Source organism: Typha angustifolia, chromosome 11 (genome assembly GCF_048772165.1).
Source record: "Typha angustifolia cultivar Huaian chromosome 11, ASM4877216v1, whole genome shotgun sequence".
Taxonomy (NCBI): Eukaryota; Viridiplantae; Streptophyta; class Magnoliopsida; order Poales; family Typhaceae; genus Typha; species Typha angustifolia.
The window spans coordinates 6395191-6416516 of record NC_133249.1 but is presented as its reverse complement, the minus strand read 5'-3'; the positions used below and the strand labels follow the sequence as shown (position 1 = coordinate 6416516).

The 21326-nt window shown below is 37.6% G+C and overlaps 3 protein-coding genes across 7 annotated transcripts; 2 read left to right on the top strand and 1 right to left on the bottom strand.

Annotated features, from left to right (window-relative positions):
• Positions 1-631: 631 nt before the first annotated feature.
• On the top strand, positions 632-2335 carry LOC140770921 (zinc finger A20 and AN1 domain-containing stress-associated protein 8-like). 2 transcript variants are annotated; one of them, XM_073112250.1, is made up of 3 exons: positions 632-735; positions 879-927; positions 1462-2335. In XM_073112250.1, the coding sequence occupies exon 3, from the start codon at positions 1491-1493 to the stop codon at positions 2004-2006; it is 516 nt and encodes a 171-aa protein (XP_072968351.1). In that variant the 5' UTR covers positions 632-735; positions 879-927; positions 1462-1490; the 3' UTR covers positions 2007-2335. The 2 variants fall into 2 exon arrangements, with proteins under 2 accessions (XP_072968351.1, XP_072968352.1); XM_073112251.1 differs by having other exon boundaries at positions 657-741.
• A 2332-nt stretch (positions 2336-4667) lies between these two features.
• LOC140771417 (transcription factor bHLH48-like) lies at positions 4668-9696 on the bottom strand. Of its 2 annotated transcripts, none has more exons than XM_073112954.1 (7): positions 8933-9696; positions 8699-8833; positions 8518-8583; positions 7701-7772; positions 7389-7463; positions 6231-6480; positions 4668-4964 (listed from the first exon to the last, which is right to left on the bottom strand). In XM_073112954.1, the coding sequence occupies exons 1-7, from the start codon at positions 9419-9421 to the stop codon at positions 4927-4929; spliced, it is 1125 nt and encodes a 374-aa protein (XP_072969055.1). In that variant the 5' UTR covers positions 9422-9696; the 3' UTR covers positions 4668-4926. The 2 variants fall into 2 exon arrangements, with proteins under 2 accessions (XP_072969055.1, XP_072969056.1); XM_073112955.1 differs by having other exon boundaries at positions 7701-7769; positions 8933-9693.
• A 3813-nt stretch (positions 9697-13509) lies between these two features.
• Positions 13510-19700, top strand: LOC140769582 (SURP and G-patch domain-containing protein 1-like protein). 3 transcript variants are annotated; one of them, XM_073110330.1, is made up of 10 exons: positions 13510-13598; positions 14264-14718; positions 15952-16078; positions 16460-16563; positions 16649-16792; positions 17976-18110; positions 18553-18732; positions 18840-19018; positions 19175-19225; positions 19378-19700. In XM_073110330.1, the coding sequence occupies exons 2-9, from the start codon at positions 14319-14321 to the stop codon at positions 19199-19201; spliced, it is 1296 nt and encodes a 431-aa protein (XP_072966431.1). In that variant the 5' UTR covers positions 13510-13598; positions 14264-14318; the 3' UTR covers positions 19202-19225; positions 19378-19700. The 3 variants fall into 3 exon arrangements, with proteins under 3 accessions (XP_072966431.1, XP_072966432.1, XP_072966430.1); XM_073110331.1 differs by having other exon boundaries at positions 13556-14718; positions 19384-19700; XM_073110329.1 differs by having other exon boundaries at positions 13556-14718.
• The last annotated feature ends 1626 nt before the right edge of the window (positions 19701-21326 follow it).

Here is a 21326-nt window from a genome sequence, read left to right as displayed (position 1 = left end):
GTTTAGAATGAAGTTCTAACTCTTAAGCCCAAATCCATACAATAAAGTATATGGAATAAAATTGAACAAAGTTTAGAATAAATCCATACGACAAGTTTTAGTTATAAGTCTCAAATGTAACAATCCCATAATAATTAGAATAAAGTTTAAAGTTTACAGTCCATTATACGCATCACTTATGCAAAATGTACGCTTTAATTTTTAACAAAATACGCATCGAGATTAAAAGAGTAAATTAATCTAAATCAGTAAAAAAATACCTGAATTTATAATTCGATTAACTATTTCTATCAATTTTAAAACTAACAAGTTCTTTTTGTGCAAATTAACCCGTTATGAACCTACTTACTCATAATTTATTAAAAAGAAAAAGATCTAATCTTGTAATTTATCTTCAAAATAAATGGCGTTATCTCTAGTTCACGTTATTACTTGCCCAGCCAGCAATCCACGTCATGTGCTCTTGCTATTAAAGTTAAGAATCGCACATTTGGCGGTCAAAAGTTGGCACCGATTCCGTATTACAATGTCCAAATGAAGCTCCTACTAAATATTATATCTGGCGACCATCTCTACTGTCAATTTATAAATCCAACGGGCGGGAGGGAAAATTTTATTTTCCGCATATAAAATTATATAGACAAGTACTGATGTGAAGAAGCGAAGTGTGTTAAATAGGGTTGGAAATCTCTCTCCGTGTCTTTGCGATTCCTGCTCCGACATCTAACCGCTAGGGTTAGGGTTCGATCCCTTCCTCTTTGTTATATATTTTTGCTTTTTTTTATTTAATTCTTTGTGTTTTCGATTGGTGTCATCTTTCTTGCGGGGTTTGGAATCGATTTCCTTGTTCTTGTGGTTTGATATTATTTTGATTGCAGGAATCGTCGGGGGATCGCCGCGAGGGTTAAGCCGGTCTTTCTGAAGCAGGTGAGTTGGGATTTTTTTTTTTTTTTCAACTGGGGCTCGAATTGGTGTGTTTTATCGTGATTCTTAGAGGATTTGTTGTTGGATTGAGTGTGAGGGCTCTCTAATTTTCTTGTAGCTGGGAGTAGATATATTACAGTTCGTGGCGTTTTTGCAACAAAACAAAACAAACAAAAAAAAAGTTTTTTTAAATATCGTGATGTTTGCTTCACTCTTATTTCCTGCTAATTATTGTATCAGTTTCCTTTTTGGATTCGCCATGTATACAATAAAGGTGGGAGCTTTAGCTTGGAGTTCTTCGTTGTCCTCTGTCTATATCTGATTGAGTGATGCTATTACCGCTTTTTGTTGGTAGAATTTGAGAATGCTAATCTATTACCCGGATTGAAATGTTTGGCTACCGAGTCTTCTTGTTTTTTTTTTCTTTTTTGCCTTGAATTCACATCCCTCTTTGTTTTCAAACTATGGGCTTGGTTTAGTTCATATAGTCATAGGCCTTTGTCATCTTTGCATAAAGGGTTAATAGATAAGTCGCAGGTGTGTTGCAAAATAGAAGAATTGGAAGCATGGAGCACAAGGAGACTGGATGCCAAGCACCCAAAGGTCCGATTCTATGCATCAACAACTGCGGCTTCTTTGGAAGTGCGGCGACAATGAACATGTGCTCCAAGTGCCACAAGGATATGATCTTGAAGCAGGAACAGGCTAAGCAGGCGGCATCCTCCATAGACAGCATTGTGAATGGTAGTAGCAGCGGAAACGAGCTTGTCTTTCCTGATAATGCTGATGCAGCAGTTGCTTTAGTGGAACCAAATACTGTACCTGCACAGAGGGCTGATACCATGGACTCCAGTGAGGGCAATCCGGCAAATACTAAGGTGAAGGATGGCCCTAGTAGGTGCAACACTTGTAGGAAACGGGTGGGCTTGACAGGGTTCAATTGTCGATGTGGAAACCTCTTCTGTGCAACACATCGCTATTCTGATAAGCACCATTGCCCATTTGACTACCAAACAGCAGCTAGGGATGCTATTGCCAAGGCAAATCCTGTTGTGAAAGCTGGAAAGCTTGACAAGATCTAGGATGCTGTGGAAGGAAGATTAAAGTATCTAGCTTGGTGCTTCAATTATATATCCATGCCCTTCTGGTTCATCTTGGGTGCTCATCAGGGTCCTCTATCATCCTAAGTGGCTGGATATGTGATGTCCAGATCATCGCGTGCAGCCTCAAAACTCTCTTGTGGATTGCAAAATGGTTTGCCTGTTGTCTAAGTGTGTGCTTTTAGTTGTGCTGTTTTATGGATTGTCTCATCACTTATGCTTTGGCTAGCTTTGTATTGTACTATCATGGTTACCTTGTTATATAAGCAGTAATAATCAGCAGTAGTCATGAAATAGTTGAGAGCTTCTAATCTGTTTGATTTTTCCTTAGATCTGTTTGTAGGCATTTCGTGGGTGACATATGGAGGTAAAGTGCAATGTGCAAGTTGTCATCCCTTCTAACTCAGCGACTTATTCTTTTCATGCATCTAACAGGTATATGTTCTTCCTTTACTATACAGTTTCGCTATTCTGACTAATCTACTAGCATTCAGTATGTTTCACATTTCTTGGTGACATTCTGGTCACTCCGGTATGGCATATTTCCAGTGTTCACCAAATCCTGAAAATTACCTAGCAGTATTTGTTCTATCCTGGGTGTGAATTTGTTCTTTAACTTTTCTTATGCTTGCTATATTTCTCTTTGGCTTTCTGGAAGATAGACAAATCTGAAGATGAACACCTTTGCTGATCTATATCTCTCTGCTTTATCTTGGTGAATGCTGGGGATTTTTTTTTTTTCATCTCACAGTTGTAAATGACTACTGTATAGGGTTGTCACAACAACTGTCAAGAAACATTTTTATTTTTCAAGACAAGATATGCCATTTTAGATAAATTAGGTATGATATATTTGGTATTGGACAAGGATTTATTCTGTTGCACTTATGCTAAGCAAATGTAAGATTTAGTTAGGAGGTATACTAACTGCGTTGGAGTATTCTGAATGTAATTGTGTCATTTTCAATGTAGCTGTGTGAATAAGTTATTGTTTGAAAATGGTCTTTGTGGGTACCTGATGAAATGGTCTGTGTATTAAGAATCGAAATGTCTTCTAACTTTGGGGGTTGATGGAATTTTTTTTTTTTTTACTGCACCGATCATAGGAATTTTCTTTTTAATGGCTACCTAGCATAACTGCCTGCCTTCAGAGTTTTAAGATAAAAACAAGTTTACTCTCTCTGTGCCAAACTTTCTAAGATAGATTATGAAGTAAAAAGAGAAGGAATTCACTGGATTGCATTCTTTATTGACCGATAAATTTAAACCTAGTTACCCCTATTAAACAGAGAAGCAAGCAAGAATAGTACTTAGACTAAAGTAGAAGAGCATTGCATGTGAGACAATTTTTCGATTCAACTGCTTAGAAGTGCAGAAATTTGTCTGCCTAAATGTAAAGTGATGTTCTCTTATGTAGGCTAGCCATCACACCTCCTCTAAGGATTTTCTTTCCCCCTTTTTCTAATATTTTTCTTCACCTTCTCTAAGAAACTATTCTTTTAACTATACAGCAACATGTTCATGAATAAATACACCGGCTAAACAATCCAAATCTGAGCATTTGGGTTGCAAAAGTAACTCTAAATATCTACGTCAAAAAACTAGGGTTTGGACCATATCCCATGAATGTGTCCTTCTGATCTAAGTACTAGCGTATGTACTCAAACTTCTTCTCTGTGTGGTCTCTTTAACAGGGCCTAAGGTGGGCTAGGTTAATAGTACTGTGCTGCATCACCGGAGGATAAAAGGAAACGGGGAGAACACTCATTCATTCATTGTTTACCTCATAATGTCAGAAGATATGCATTTATAATAGTGGTCACAACCCTAACAAGATCCAACTCTGCAGACATGTTTCAAGAAACCCTAAATTGGGGCTGTTTTTTTTTTTTTTTTACCTGACAACCTACTTCAAAGCTACGCTAATTTGGAATCAGTTGCCTTAAAAATCTTTCAACACCTGAGATGAGATTTTGGACTAGATAATCTGAATCTAGACTATTTGTTAAAATATTGTTCTCTGAATTAGTTTGACATGCACAAGATAGATCTCTTATCTGTTTGGTTGTGGTATAAGTATAACTTTATTCTAGTATAGTAAGGTCTATACGAATTTCATATCCAAGCAGCAATTTAATTCAAAACTAGTTTAGTAATACTTACTTCTCTCTCCTCTCCTATCAAATTTTTCTATTTATCAACAAAATCCAGTTGCCATTTTGCCCTTACAAAACATCAGGTTAGTGACTCTTATTTTAGTCACTCTCTTTTCTTCTAAAAGGTGTTTTGATCATTTACTAAAATATCTCCTAAAGTTTATTACTTTTTCATGTCATATTAAGTATAATTGTTACATTAATATATTGGTTTACATCCAAACACAATATTAATCTAAACTGGTTTAAATTAGTCTTATTTAAGATATGAGAATAGCTAAACTAATTTAGAATTTATACCACAATCGAGACGCCACCTTAAACTTGGTGATAGTTTTTGACAAATTATTACCAAACTATTAATTTTGGTAAATCAATTCTATGTTGTGCCTGTGCGTAAAAGAAGAGTGCTTTGATGCTGGACAGTTACCTTCAGTGACAATATAATTGGCAAGGAACCAACATTTAGACTTACAACTTCATAACCTGTTGTACTGATGACAGTGCTGCTCATCAAATATTATGTAAAAATTAGACCAGTAGTGAGGTACATATATATGTAAGAAATTAGGGTTTTATCAAATTCTGCAAGCAATAAGCAGAAAGTAGATAACCCTCCTCTGAGATGTAGGGAAAGCTTCCCTTTTCATCATTCACTCTAATTAGCCTAGCAATAATATCGTCTCCCTTATGTACATCGCATCTATATGCTGGTGCAATTAAGTCCATGGTAATCAACTATTGCTTCAGAGCTCCATCTTTAACTGGTTCGAGTGCAACGATGCTAAAAAGACAAAGCAACAGAAGAGCAGGCAGGTTAATACCGAGTCCAGTATCCAATAATAAACAGAAATGCATTTTTGTTAAGTCAATGAAGAGATGTCTAGTGTCATATTGACAAAATTGTATAAACTTTATATTCTTGATTTGCGAGATACAGCTGCAGCCAAGTGGGAGAAGTCAGAAGTGGGCTTCAAACATTTTTCTGTTGTTGGTTTATAATAGCTTGGCTTCAGCTCAATCTGGTTTAACACAAGCCCTTTTATATGCTTAATTCATAAACTAGTCGACCTTGAGCACATTAAAAATGCACGTCTGTGATATACCTTGAATTGATAAAGACTCAACTTTGAGCAAAGATTTAGACAGGAAAACCATATTTAGAGCAGAAGCTCAAGTTTGGTTTGAATTTGTAAACCTACTGTGACAGACAATTCAAAAGGAAAACTCTACTGTTCATTCATTTGCTAGCTGCTTAGTCAATCAGACCTACCAGCATTTGATTGCGGGTCATCGATAGCTGCTCTGCAGCGATATACTAGGGGAAATGGGGTCACTGCATGACTATGATGATCTGCCATTGATAACAGTCCTTTAAATAGCACAGTTATCATTCTCCCAAACTAATTGCCAACGTTATCTGGAAAGAGCAGTCTCAACAGCCCTGCTGCCTGTTGGTAGAGAAGTGTTTAATCTCACCAGATCCAAGAAGGCATTTAATCTTGCCTCCTAAGGATGGCAAGAGGTGGTTTTGAATGAGTCCATGTAGTTGGCATGCCCCACAGGGTACAAGATTTTCCAAGGTCTGAATAGTCTTTTAGATGAGCTGGTCTCCACCAAGCTCAAGACACAAACAGCTGTCACTAGGACCAAGAAATGCAATCCATAAACCTCAAGTTGATTTATGTCTGTGTAAGTAGGGAGGGATCAAATGGAGCTAGCTAATCTACCAACCTCTTTCGAGGGACCATGGTGACCAGATCTGAATGAAGTGGACCCCTGTGCAGCTCAATAAAAAAAGGAAGGGACTGATTACTTCAAGCAATCATTAATTGCACTGGGCCCGACAAGACCACCCAATTGGGACCGCAGCAGTGGGGATCCCTCAGACAGCAGATCTCTACTTACCAAAAGCCTGTCTCCCCAATAATTTAAGTCTAGGTCTATTGAATTCAGTAAAGAATTTATATGAGAAACTATTGAGCTATAGCACGGAGTGAATTCAAGAAAGAAATTACCAGATAGCGATAAGGGTCATTCACATACTTACTGGAATTGTTAGGATCATAGCTTAGTATCGATGCGCCAGGGTTGGCGAAGGCATGGGGTTGGGGGTCATTTCCTTCCCACATTTGCGAGATATGATGTGGGTGTACCAAATCAACGTGCCAGAACTGTTGCTGCTGTGGCTGTGGCTGTGGCTGCGGCTGCCGTCTGCCTCCATTTACGCCCATTTCCAACCACGTTGTTTGTTCCAAATCTGCTCCACTCTTACTGCTAACCGCGGTTGGCCGCCCACACTGCAAAGCTAAGAAACTAATTAGATTTACAAAATAATTTCGACCCCCCATGAATAGGTTCAAGTTTACGACAGAGGTGAAATATTTCGTATATCTAGGGAACAAGCAAAGATCCCATTTATTATGTTATCCCATAATGAAGTTATGGAGGTCACCATGAAAAACTTTCTACAGTCCAAATCTTTGGACTGACTGACAAATCAGAAAGCAATAGTGAGAAAAAACAAGATTAACCAACATGGCAGCCAATCACGAGGTGTCAATTAAGTACATGGACTGCGGCAAAACTTCTGCATTTAGATACCAAATATAAAAGATTCGATATACTATGTCATCCTTGGTGTAATGAAATCAATGACAAGTATGCCACTATAATTAGCCGAGACTTGTATTATTATATGTAGATAAGGCATCTTTTGCAATAAAGGACCTTTTTAATTGTTATATATACATACGTAAAAGATAAGTAGCTGTGATTGATATGTACGGAGGAAGCAGACACGTTCCGTTACCCGTACGTGTGCACATCGCTGAGAGGAGGCATTACGGATCGGGGTAATCAAAACGTTTGCTCGCCAAAAAGGGTGTTCGCCAGTGTAAGCTAGCGTTACGGCTGTCTTCTTGTCTGTTTCCGAGTTTTGATAGAACGGGGACTTCTTTTTTTCCCAATTCTGTTTCCGTTTCTGTTCGACGCACCCAAAGGGCAACCGGCAATTATGAGTTAAAAGAATTCTAGCCCGACCCACGGGGCCCATTGCGGTATTGTTTTTAATGCGAGCACCGCGGAGCAGCCGATCTGGTCATTAATTATTGTTTTCTCTCCCATCCTTTATTACGTGCTACTTAGAAAGCAATACAATAATAAGATGATGGGCATGGGATTCAGGGAAAGGAGTTAGAATACGTGCCTCAGAGGATAGGAAGCTGTCGAGCCCGCCAAAGTCGACTCTTGGGTTCACCGCCGCGAGCCTCATCGACAAGAACTACACCAACCAAAAATTAACACCAAAATAATTTTATTAGATTTGTCAGAATTGGAGTAAATTGCAGAAAGAGGGTCCCTTTTTTTTGTATAATTATAAGCTAAAAATAGAGGGAAAAAAGAGGCAATTTAAGAGTGAATTTAGTACAAAGTACAAAAGAGCTCTAGGAGCATTGAAGAGAAAAGGTGGGAGCAGGGGGACAGGTTAACCAAAAAGCTTTTATAGGTGCGGTCGTACCTCAACCTGGCGTTGTAGAGACTGTACGTGGTTGATGATCTCATCCAGCACTAGCGCTGTACCCGATATCTGCTGCGCCATCCACAGTCACAATTTACTCATTTATCTCATCTTATGCACAGAAACCCAAAACCAAAACTACTCACTTTACTAACTAATAATATTTCCTTTTCTCCCTTTTTTTTTTTCACTACTGTTGGCGTAGAAGAAAGTTGGCATGCTATGTGCTAAGACTTCGTCGAGTACGATGCAAAATGTGAACTACAAATTAGTGGGCACACCTAAACTGTACTGCAGTAAGGCAAGCATCTTGATTGGGCCAATTTGAAAAGGACCGATCGGGATCCAAAGAGCAATGATTCAAGCATAATCTCTTATACTAGTTTAAATTTATGCCAAGGTTTTCAAGTTGTAGCACAGCCACCGAAGTGGAGTAGCAAACAGCAGGGAGTTTGACTTTGCATTAGAGAATCAAACAGAGATATAATAATTGCTAAACCCCTGATTACCAAATTCTTAAGTGGATTGGTAAATAAAGGTCCTTTCCCTCCAAGATCTAAAGACAAAAACGCTTTTAGATCACACCTAATCCGGAGCATGGAAAGAGATTCTAAATTAAGAACCAACCAAAGCTTCCGACCAAAGCCAACTTCTGTTCGTTACACCAAACCACTATCACGTGCTGGTCCCATGACTCAAAATTTGCAATTTTTGATATTTTTAAATCCGTAGGGTTCTATATATATATATATATATATATATATATATATATATATATATATTTGCAATTATAAAAGAGGAAAAGGGAGAGGCTCACCTTGCTACAGCCGGGGACCAGCTCTTGGAGAAGCTTCATCCGAGCATTTATTTTTTCCCTTCTCGCCTAAAAAGTAATAAAAATAGAGAAGTTTAAATTGAGGTATAATACTTAATTATGTACTTAATCTATTAAGATTAGGGGTTAATTAAGGAAGGGGGAGGAGGTCGGATAGGATTACTCGCTCCGCGAGGCTGTGGCTATCAGTCGCCTGTCCGCGGCGGGCACGGACGTGGACGTAAGGGAGCTGCTCACCACCTCCGGTATCCTCCTTCGCGGTCCCATCCTCCGCGTTCCTACTCTTCTTCGCCTTCGCCTGCGCGGGTCACTCCACAAATGGTAATCAGCTCATCACCTCGGATCCCAAATACTCCCACATTACCCGGAAATGGAAACCCTAACCCTAAAACCGTACCTTGCTTCCCTTCTCTCCGGCTTCCTTCCGCTTCGCCACCGGCGACTGCCGCTGCGGCGGAAGGGGGTCGGTCCTGGTCTTCGGTGAGGGGTCGCCAGAGCTGGACGGCGAGCCGTCGCCGGCTCCGGCGAAAACCGAGAAGCGGGCGGCGCGTTCGACGAGGGCGGCGTTGGAGGGGAAGGTCGGGGAGGAGCAGGGAAGCGGGAGGCGGAGCCGCGGCCAAAGATCGCCTCCGGCAGCGGAGGCGGTGCCGGCGCCGGTGGGGTCGGGAGAGTGGAGGAGCTCGACGGCTTGGTTAGGGGGGAGGCCGAGAAGGGCGGTGAAGGAGCTGCTCCCGGCGGCGGCGGAGGAGGAAGCCGGAGGAGGAGGAGGAGGGTCGCGGATTAAGCTCTGGATCTCCTCCTCAAAGCGTATGGAGTCGGCGATCTCAGGCGTGTAGGTGCCGGAATCGCCGGATCCGGCGGCGGAGCTCCGGGTCGGTGGATCCATCGCCGAATTCGCCCAGGACGAAATGAGGGGGGAAACGGGGTGGAGAGGGAGACGAGGGAGAGCTACAGAGGGAATAATATATAGAGCTCCTTTGTTGTCGTTCGAGTGTTTTCTTTCTCTAGAGATGTCTGTGTAGAGGGAGGGAGATTTCTCTCTCTACTATAAACTCTATCGGCGGTTTTACCGGAAAGAGACGCGCCCTGAAAGTAACGTCTGGAAAGAGTATAAAAAGCGAGGGGGAGAGAGAGAGAGAGAGAGTAGTCACCTCTAACTAGTGATAGTGAAGAAGGAAGAGAGAAGGATAAGGAATCTTTCTAGTGTGGCTTTACGGGTTTTATATCAACCTCCAGTACTGGAGTCCTCCATTTCTGATCTGACGGATCGTCCGAATCACGATGCACTTATCGAAAACACCGCAAAATGATAATTTTTTTACCATTCAGGGACCAATTTTATGCTCTATAAATATATATCATTTTACCAATGATGGTCGTTACGTGCCAACCGTCGACCGTGCCGTAAAAAAAGAAAAGAAAAAGGTGACACTTTCGTCGTCGCCCGAGCTCACATTAGGTGTCCTAGCTCAAGGGAAAGGAAAAAAGAGATCGAAAGAAAGAAAAGGACAGATCTGCAACTTAAGTTTAAAACAATAAACTCTCTCTCTCTTTCCTTTATCTTGGGTTAGGGCATTCGATGCGAGCTCGACGACGAGATCGATGGCAAAGTTATTAGGAGAGGTGCCATGCGACACCCCTCATGCCACGTATCGGTACGCCGCTAGCACAACAAGTGCAGACCAGCACGTCCATCCATACATTTTACAACCAAAATTCATATTAATCTTTTTTTTTAAAGAAAATTTCTAAGTCCCACTAATGTTGGAATTGATATTTGTTTATTTATAAGCTCATAATTTGTAAATATATTTTATTTTTCATGTACTAGTTACTAAATTAGTGATTATTCTGATTCATTTGTTTTTTACCTTTCATTCTAAAAGTCACCTGATCACTGGCTTAAGATGGCATAACAAGAAACCACAGCCAATAATTTTTCCTGATCATGATAGCATAATATCAATTATTTAGGGGTTATAATTTGGCCAAACAAGTCTTGAAATTATTCAACCTATGACTAATCAGATTAATAGTCTTGATTGTTGTTGATTCAATTTTAAATTACAGCTTATTCTGAGTTGAGCTAAATGCAAGTATAATCTAAGTATTTTCTTTCAAAATATAGATATGCTAAATTATATATATATATATATATATATATATATATGTATATAAAGGTCAAGGATGATCTTGACAAGACTAGTTACTTACTCCATCACTGTCACACAACGTCGTTCTTCATTTAGATCACAATTCACAACTATTACAATGATTCACTCTTATTCTCACTCTCCATCTCAATCACTAATGAAGATAATGACAATGCTTGTCACGATGAACATTTGTTACTATCCATCCATAGAAGATATATATATATAGAGAGAGAGAGAGAGAGAGAGAGAGAGAGAGAGAGAGACCCACCAAGTTAACTAAGAAGCATGTAGAAAATTCATCACATTTTATTTATTCAATCCAATGTTATGGTGAACTCCATCTAAAACATTTATAGGCTTTCTTTCAGAATATGGATGCCCTTGTGGTCCAAAAGATGCATTTATACTTCATTAGTGTTGCCTGGAGGAGATTGTAAACTGTAATGTAGTTTGCTTCAGGAGAAGGTTGATCCTTGCATGAAAGATAAAAAGGAGCAAATTTTAATTAAGCTGTATATAATTGCAGCCTTCTCCCCCTAGAAATATATCATCAAGTACATTTTATCCTAATGGTTATTGGCCTCATCCTTTTCTATATACTTGCAAATCAAGTCCTCAATTTGGGTCATTATACAAAAATATGCTTCCTTTGTTACTGATATTGAGATGTTCTTTGGCCCCTCTTCTTTTAAGAGAATTAAAGATCTAATTATGTCCCAATTAAATTAGTGTCACCGTGTTCCAACCTAAGTATACTCATTTAACATGAGCCTCCTTTATTTGCTTCTTCTTCTTTGTGGTATTTTTTTTCATCCTTATAGTTTTATGTTAAAAATTAAAGTGATTTGTCTGTACAACAAAAGGACAACTTTTTATTTAATTTATTAAAAATGTAGGTGGTGATGCAAACCATACATTATTATTATTATTATTATTTTTTATCCTAAATCCTCTTCCAATTTACAAAAGATCTTCAAGTAAAATCCTACTATTATCAGCATAGCACTTGACTGGTGCCATCATAAATATTAGATAATTTTGTTATCTATGAGTCTGTTGTAGTGTTTGACAAGGGTAATTTTTCATTAAAAAAATCAATAATAAGATAGAGTTGAGATCATATAAACTTCATAACAAGGGAGGTTTTTTTTCTTGGCAAATTATCCTTGAATATAAATAGATCTAGTAGCATGTATAATGAACAAGGAAGAAAATAAATAAGCTTGCATGTGCTACATAATGGATATTCCAGACTTTGTTTAAGGTACTCAAACCAATGCCACATTCTTAATCAAGCCTAATGTGTTAGAGAATCCTCTCCAAGAAAGGACCTTGCAATTGTAAATGGAACCCAAAGTAACCTATACTTGGACTACTAGTTGACTACTATGATTTATTACCAATCCCCTCTACTTCCAAATGATTTCTGTTTACCTCCAAATGGTACCAAGGGAAGGATCAAATATATCTCTGATATACAGGAACAAAAAATGAGAACTCTCTTGTTTGTTCCCTTTTAAGTCCGAAAACATTACAATCCTTAACAAACAAGTAGGGTTTTAAATGAGGTTGGAAGAATCCTACAAATTTTAGTTTGAAATTATGAATCATAATCTTCTTTATACTATTTAAACCCTTGGTTGCACATTAGAATGGTTTAAAATTCAACGGTGGTGAACGATCATTTGATCTTACAGAGCAAAAGAATAATACTTTTCTTCTAAATGTGTAGTTAAGGCTAGCCATGGCAATCCACAAGATGATGGCCGATGGTGCCACAACGAAAGTAAGTACCAAGAAGATTCTTATAGACAATTATGATCATGAGGTCTTCTTTTTTTAGCCTGATAAATAAATTCTATTTAAGAAGGTTAAATAAATTAATATCAATGCAAACCCTAATGTAGTACTCAATGAGGACATCAATGAAGTGAACACAGACAAGAGCATAAGATAACTTCTCTTGGGAGACGTAAAAATCAGGTCATTGAAAAATATTAGAGGCTTATCTCATACCATCTAAAACACCCATAAGGATAGAGAGCATGTCGTCATGGTAGATAAACTTAAAAGCATCTTGTTGATAATTATGGCCGCCTCTTACAATCGCTAAATGCAGTTAGTAAGTTGAGTGATAATTTTTAGAGAAATAATGCAGCTCAAGAATTGGTTAAGATAGGGCTAGTAACACTCTACTTTGTTTTGTTCTACAAGTTCAAGATTGAAAATAACTAATCAAAAGTGTTTTGCTTGATTCACTTAAGCTAGTCCTTGGAGATGAAATCTAAGGAGAAAAAATGAGTCAAAAATGCCTTTAGTTACCTATGCCCAAGGATGAGTATTAGGATAGTTAGTAGTGGAATAAAGAGTTAAAAGAGCGAAGAAAATAGTTTCACATAAGGGTAAGCCCAAAGCCAAAGAAAAATTTATAATCGAAAAGAGAGGAGAGAGGAAAAAGGAGAAATAACAAGTGATAGCTCTACGACGATAATAAAATAGCACCATATGGGAGGATAGCAAAGGGGACCCTACAAGGAGCACCTCTTCCTTCGCCATGGGGAGAAGGGGCAAAATGTTTAAACAAAGGAAGAAATAATTGCTAGCCAATATAGAGAATTTTGAAGGTGTAGAAATTCCTCTAATGCTATTTGTTATCTATCCTAAGAAACAAAAAAAAAAAAAAAAAGCCCATCTGAATTGAACCTAAAACCTTTGCATCTGGATATCAATCCGACCCGATAATAGTTCTGGTATAACTTTCGGATCCTAACTGGTCCGATCCCGATCCGGATCCGGATCCGGTTGGCGGGTTAACTACTTGACAAGGAGTTATTAAAGAAACTAGGGCTAGCCTTCCCCGAACTATCTCTCTCTCTCGTCGAAACCGCTGTCTGGCGGAGATCCGAGGTATGCGAAGAATGATTCCGACGAGAATCGCCCTGTCTTTTTACGAAAATTCGATTCTCTGTTTCTTGCATTACTTCAAGCCTGGATTTTTATGAGTCCGTCGATCCAGGTTTAGCCAGGAGTCTTTGAGCTGAATTATCATAGGGTTAGGGTTTCTATCTCAGATCCACCTTTTTGGTTAGTTTGGATGCTTGTCGTCGATAGCGTGGTAATTTAAGAAATCTTAATCGTAGTTGGCGGAAAAATTGGCGAGATTTTCTGTTTCGCCTATATTTATGCTGACAAATTGGATGTTTGATCGGTCCACTTAGGCTAGGGTTTTTATTCTTTGTGATATTTCATGTTGTTGTTAGTGCATCTGCTCTGTCTTACCCCTTAATCGTTGGCTGAATCGTCTTGGTTTTTTTGTTTCCATCTTAGGTCGTCGTTATATTTTTGGTTATTTTTATGAGAAAGTTGGATTCTTGTCGTTGATAGAAGAAAACTCTAGTTAAACTTTTGAGGAAATTTTGGGCAGATGTTCTAATTCGCTTTTTATTGTCATTTGGGATGGGAATCTATTAGTTTGATTGACGTCTCTAGGTTTGTAGTTTTGATTCTCTAGCTATTTCATCCTTTATAATGGTTGACCTACAAGTCCTCTAATCGGAGCTTAAAGAGTGCAGCTTTTGAGTTCCGATCACACTTGCTTTTGATTGGTTGCTCCTTGGGAAATCAATCATGGATAAAGGAATTGGATCGAGCCTTTTTGTAAATGATGGCTCTTTCATGGAGAAGTTTAAGCAACTCCAGCAAGAGAAGGAAGCGAAAGCCCAAGCAGTGGAGGCCAAATCATCCAACTCAGCCAGCTCTTCTGTCCCCTTGAAGGCCCCGGTCATAACAAACAAAAGGCCTTTGGAAGTAAAGGACACAAAGAAGAGTAACCTGCCTGCTTCAGGTGGAAAGCTTGCTTTCAGCTTGAAACAGAAATCCAAGGTTGCAGCTGCACCAGTTAAGTTTGCTGTGGATGAAGAAGAGGAAGGTGGGGGTGATGAAATTGTTTCAGGTGATGAATCTGCAAAGAGAAAGAAATTGTCTACAGTGGAGATTTCTGAGCCATCAGCACAGCAGGGGAACGTTGGTAATTACTTTTTGCATGCACACCCTCTTTTATGCTGCAATCATAGATAAAGGTAGATAATAACAGTTGCCAATTGCTTGCTATCTTGTAGATAATGCTTCATTTTGTATTTGCGTACTGTGGCAGTATTTGTTTCGAGACATATATAAATAAGTGATTCCTTGTAGATGCTTATATTCAACTGCCTTAATTGTTGGTAGCTTGTGAAAACTTTTGTCCATATTAGAATATCCAGTCCGAAAATCTTAATTTGACTGCTATTCTTTATTACCTTTTATTTGGTGAAGGTTAATATTGTCTGGGTTTTTCTATAATTATCTTGTATTATCATGCATGCTGTTATTACCAATTGTGTATTGATGATGTACTACTTGTATCATTGTGCAATTTATTTGAGTAAATTTTATGTATTTTTCATAACTTTAGTATTTGGAGCTGCTTTGGATTTTGATTTAATGCGCCCTACTCAACTAATTAGTAATTGGTTATGTCTTATCATAACATAAGAGTATCTGCTTCGACCTGTTCAAATTTGAGTGTAGTAGTTCATTAAGAAGTTTCTCATCCACCTCAACTGGGGACTTCATGAGGGTCTCTCCTGACAATGGTATATATACATATATATATATAGTTTCTTCCAAGAATAAATAATAGGAAAAGCTCTTACCTTTTTCCTTCTGTAGTTTTTCGTTGTTGTGTTGCCTGATATTTAGAACATTTTTACCCATAATAGCTTTGCACATGTAAATTACATATAGTCTGGGTGCAAAGGTCAGGTGGTCATATGTTGTCCTTGGTATTGGAGCTATATTATCCTATACCAAATTGCTATAAGAGCTGTATTATCCCACTTCACTCTCATTGTTAGAAAAACTACTTGTATGATAATGGAATATTCTACTGAAGATCAGAGGAAGCAGCTCTATTGTGACAGTCTTAAAAGTTGCTCCATGATTTTCCAAAGTTACTCGTAAATGACAGGATCACAAAACATCCCTTTCAGCATCAGATTTGCTACACTGCTGCCTTATCTTTATCACATGTCTGTTCTGTGGCAGGCATTCTTGAACTTTCCTGTCTCATGAATGCAGCTTATAACTTATGTATCTATCAACCTTGCTGGAAAGGGATGTTGAGTGAAAGATTGGAAAATGTGGCACCCCTGCCACAACCATAATTTTCATTCCCTCGTTAATGCTCTCGGTATTAATCGGTTATTTAAGTGACATGCAGCACCGTCACCACCAAGCGACATGACAGTGAGGAAGGTAGCAGATAAATTAGCAAGTTTTGTTGCAAAAAATGGAAGACAGTTTGAGCATATCACACGTCAACGGAACCCTGGAGATACACCATTCAAGTATGAACTCTATCCACATGTTCAGTTTATGCAGCTTCTGGAAATTTTCTATAGTACTATCAGCAGAATTTTCCCAATTTGGTAGTCCTATCATACATCTGTGCTCATGCTTTATTTATGTAATAATTTTGTGTAATTAAATTTTGGAAGAGGGAAAATCACCTGCCTATGTTCTTATTGAAATCCATTCAAATCTGCTCAAATCAATTGACATCTCATAGGAGTCGTAACTTAATGGTTCCAAAAAATGGATTTTGAGAAATTAGAATGCCAAATCAATTGAATTCCAGAGATTTGGGGTTTCCAAACTGGGTGGTAGTGAGAAATCTATCTCTTAAACATAGGACTCCTTTACTAATTTTTCAGTTTTTCTGTTTGCAGGTTTTTGTTTGACTCAACCTGTTCAGACTATAAATATTACGAGTATCGGCTTCATGAGGAGGAAAAAGCTCTTGCTCAGATGGAATCACAGACATCACATACTGGTTTGTTCAGTCTATCACATTTCCAAATTTCAAAGTGTTACTCTTCTGTATGTTTATTCTACTATCTTAACTTATTGTCCTACAGCAAGTGCTAGCAGTTCATCTTCTAGAGCACCCAATGTTCCTCACAGGAGTAATTTTCAACCACCATCGAATTACCAAACCCCTGCTTCAGCTTTATATGGGACACATGAGGAGTCTTCATCGTCAGGAAGATCTTCAAGTCATGGTAACCTATCTCTAATTCTTTTATTGGGATAGTTTGTGCAGTTACATGAAATAATTTCTTGAGCATGTAATTCTTCTTCTTACTAAGCTCTTACCATGTAGATGATCCTTACTGGCATTTCACATGCTATATATCTTGGATAGTAATTATTGGAGGTGCTTATGAAAAAAATTCCCCATGAGATTTTATTGCAGTTGCAAGTTCTGTTATCCTACTTAACATATAATGAGGTTGAGATATTCTTGCAGAATTGTCTCCAATGAATCTGCCATCAGGGGACCAACTTATTTTAGTGCATTAATTATCATCGCAAGTGCTGACTTTTATGGCTTTTTTGCTTTTTCAACATCAATTTTGCACAGGCTTGAAAAAGATTTTCTACTAACTGTAGAGATAGGTAGAACATGGGGATTTCAAATGAAATCATGTAGGTTACTTTTGATATTTTCTGATTCTGTTACAAATATTACTAATTGTTGTCACAAAATTTTGATAAATGGTATGGCAATGGATTTCATTTTAAGATATGTAAGGAGGACAAAAACTACTCCATTTTGATTTATGAAGTTATTTGAGATGGTTATCCCTTTCTCTTTTTATCACACCACGATTATTTGTTTGTAACATCAGAGTAAATTAATGATGAGAGAGTCTCTCAATTGTTATCTGTAAATCTCATTAAGTTTGTAAACTATTCTTTCCAGGAAGATCATCAGCAAGGGCTTAAACTCATATATTTCCTGTTTTTATTCTTGTCATGTTCAATTTCCAATTTTTTTGTCTTTTAGGTATCTATCTATACTTGAGCATGATAATTAGATTCGGACATGAAGGCTTTCAAATGGGATTTCTATTTCTTGGTATTTCACATAAAGTCTTTAAGATATAAATGTTTTGTTATGCAAGATACTTTTTCAGTGCCATCAGCAAATTGTACGTACATTAAGCTTTCACTGTTCAAGATTTGAGCAGTATCTTCAGATGTTAAACTAATATATTTGATTCCTCCTTAATGCATTGCTTATGAAACAAAAGAATAGTTGACCTATTGAGGACTGTTATGTCATGTGCCGTTTCGGTCTTACTTAGAACTATAAAAAAAATTTGACGAAATTTTGCATCCAAGTGTCATTTTCTCTTTCAGGAATGTTCAGACTCTAAATTTCTAATTCTTGAACTGCAGATGAATCCAGTGGGCCTCCAGGTGCAGATCCTATTGCCATGATGGAATTCTACATGAAAAAAGCTGCCCAAGAAGAGCGAAAGAGGCCATATAAACAATCAAAAGATGAGATGCCACCACCTCCTTCACTTCAAGGTTTTCTTTCCTCCTCATGATTGTTAATTTCAAGTTCTTCATGCTGCTTATTCACTGAGCAATATAAAACAAATAGTTTTATGGTTGAGCTTTTGGTGTCTCTTTTGCTAAGGTGATCTTCAGTTCTATACCCACATTTATGGTTTGGTACTTCCAAGTCAAAAGTGGTAATCCTTGTTGGAGTGAATATCCTTTTCAAAGTTGAGCTAATATCTACTCCCTGCTTCCAGGGGATTTGAATCCCAGAATTTTATTTTTCAAAAATTCTTCTGTTCGTACTTTGTTTTTCTCTGTCAGCCAGGTTTGATAAAGTCAGAATAAGATTTTTATATCCTAATCTTATCCCAATCTAATAGGATATTGTTTCAATGGGAACCTTTCTTTTATGCTATATGACCTATTTTATTGACTTGTTCTGAAGAACTGGAATTTGTTCTTTCAGCTCCTGTTAAGAAGGGTCACCACATGGGTGATTACATTCCACAAGAAGAACTTGAGAAATTTTTGTCTACTTGTAATGATGTGGCTGCACAGAAAGCTGCCAAAGAAGCTGCCGAGAAGGCTAAAATCCAGGCAGACAATATTGGGCATAAGCTTTTGTCTAAGATGGGCTGGAAAGAAGGTACAATCAACAGTTATCCTACTTTTCCTCTAACATGCTGCATCGCTGAACAAACATCTCTCAAGAGAGTCTTCCTGTGGTTTTTGTGTAAATCATTTTCATTGCAGGCGAGGGGCTTGGCAGTGATAAGAGTGGACGTGCAGATCCAGTTACAGCGGGGAATGTTAAGTTGAACAATTTAGGTGTTGGTGCACAACAGCCTGGTGAGGTCAACCCTGATGATGATATTTATGAGCAGTACAAGAAGCGCATGATGCTTGGTTACCGCTATAGACCGAATCCTCTGGTATTTGCCTTTATAGTTATCCATTTTTTTACACTATTTTTAATTTTTAATGGATAGGCTATTTTCTAGATGTGTGCCAGAAGTAAATTGCATGTATAATTGCCTACAGTCTGTAAATGGACATGGAATAAGACTGTTTTCTATGTCCTTGTGCAGAATAATCCACGAAAAGCATATTATTGATGGGAGCATCGGTGCCCTTCTGATGTAAGCATATTTCTGTGGTTTGACTTTAACTTTTGCTGAAGAACTGAGAGTAGAAAATTTAGTCGAATCATTACATACATAATAAGCTAAATGTTCTCACTGCCACAAATTTTCTTTGGGTACTGTTCTCATATTTGTTTCCTATATGCCAGGAGAAGGTCACAGGTTGCATATATTGCCTGCAGAAACTTTAAAACCTGGAAATGCTTGAATATTGTGATTGCTGGAGGCTTATCCAGCCTTCTTTCCAATATCAGATGTAAAAGGGTAGAGTTCATTCATGCTCATGATGTTTGTCTTTTTCTAATATGGTGGACAATGTATCATCCACTGCTCTTAAAATCTGTCAATCCACTCACTGAATTCTTAGTATTCCAATTCTGTTAATTTGTACCGACTTCTACTATGATGCTCACTTGATATTTGTGGAGCTAGAAGCCCTATCATTTATATGGATTTTGAGCTATTACAGTTACTACATGTCTTGTTTGTTTCCTTGATATAAACTTGCTGGAAGTAAAAAAAAAAAAAGAAAAAAGGTAAACTTGCGGTGCTCTGCAAGATACCTTCTCTTAAAATCATCAGAGATAACTTCTTTTTACAAGTTCCGCAGCCCTCTTTCTGGATAAATATTGCGAGTTACCAACAGGAGACAAGATGAAAACAGGTCTTGTTATGATGAAATGTTACTCTAGAAGTATCATACTTTTGGAAACTAAACATGCAGCTACTGGTAGTCATTAGGACTGCAATCCATTTTAAAAGATTGTGATGTTCTCAAGGTGTGGCAGATAAGTTACATTTTGTTCGACCTAAGGATCGTCCATTGTGCAAAGTTTTCCCTACTCGACGTTCAGATGTTACACTTGTTCCTATAAAAGTTCCATTACCAAAATGCATGTCTGGCTGACCAATTAATCTAGCTGAGTTTGATTAATTGGTTTAGGCTTGTTATTATCTTCAAGCCGAGCTTGATCATTTGGCAGGCTCTATCAGGCTCAGGTAAATGACGTGCTAAATAAGGCTAAAATATAATTTGGAAACTATTAGATCAAAGTTTAAAATGTTTGTTATTGAGCATATCGAATGGCTTGTTCAGGCTCAAAGCGAATGAGGTTATATGCAGCGACAAAATAAATCCTCTCGTTACAGCAGAATTTTTGAGCTTGGTCTGAAGAATGAGGCCAACTAACTCTATACCCCTTTATTGGGCTAAACTCCAGTCGTATCTAAGTTGCTTTCTAAGTTAACATTATTCGCTGGTCAAGATGAATGGCTTGCTTATTTGGACGACTCTCGTGCTGGTTGATATAGTCTAATTGACCAAGCTCATCCCATATGGACATACTCATGTACTTCCGTCATACCCAATTTAACTAAGAAGTATCTTTACAGTTATCTCATTTCCTTGGTGTAACTTAGACTATAATTTTCTTCCTACTTTTCAAAAAAAATTGGGGAAATTTGCATATGACAACTTCTCTTATAATAAAATTACGATTGACACCGAATATTTTATTATTAGTAAATCGAGACCGTATGATTTAGAGAATTTGTCCATAAAATATTCTGCTGTTAGTTAAACTTAACCAAATTCCTAGATTAACTACACTAAAAATATTACAAAAATATACTTAACTAACTAAGTACTTATCCAACCCACGCTAAGATTATTTTAGTCATTTAAAAAATTTTAAATTTGAGGATATACTTTCACTACTTAAATAGTGTTAGTTTAAATCTAACTCAATATATCTTCTACACATACTCCCGAAATCACATAACTTGATTTACAAATAGTAAAAATATATAGCGTAAATCATAATTTTATTAAAATACTGGATATTATATGCAAATCTACCTATTTATTATAAATCGACCAGAATGTGTATAATTTTGATCCCAATATAAATTAATCCCATAAAGAAAGTCCTATGGCTTGGGTAAGCATTAACTAGTGAAGCTTGAAAACAAGAACATAAATGTGACATTAATAATATTCTGATATGATTTTGGTTTGCACCTCATTTTTTCTTCCTCAACGATATCATGTTCACACCTTACATTTACACAGCGAAGCTTGTTAAAGTAGTAAGTAGTT

Bases quoted from the DNA above. Each gene is read 5' to 3' on its own strand.
- LOC140771417 (XM_073112954.1), bottom strand. From the start codon at position 9,421: ATGGATCCACCGACCCGGAGCTCCGCCGCCGGATCCGGCGATTCCGGC. The intron at 8,584-8,698 runs GTAATCCTATCC...ATTACTTTTTAG, and splicing joins GCCACAGCCTCGCGGAGCGA to GCGAGAAGGGAAAAAATAAA. The intron at 6,481-7,388 runs GCACGTATTCTA...TTAGCTTTGCAG, and splicing joins ACAGCTTCCTATCCTCTGAG to TGTGGGCGGCCAACCGCGGT.
- LOC140770921 (XM_073112250.1), top strand. From the start codon at position 1,491: ATGGAGCACAAGGAGACTGGATGCCAAGCACCCAAAGGTCCGATTCTA.
- LOC140769582 (XM_073110330.1), top strand. From the start codon at position 14,319: ATGGATAAAGGAATTGGATCGAGCCTTTTTGTAAATGATGGCTCTTTC. The intron at 16,079-16,459 runs GTATGAACTCTA...TTCTGTTTGCAG, and splicing joins CCTGGAGATACACCATTCAA to GTTTTTGTTTGACTCAACCT. The intron at 16,793-17,975 runs GTAACCTATCTC...CTTGAACTGCAG, and splicing joins AGGAAGATCTTCAAGTCATG to ATGAATCCAGTGGGCCTCCA.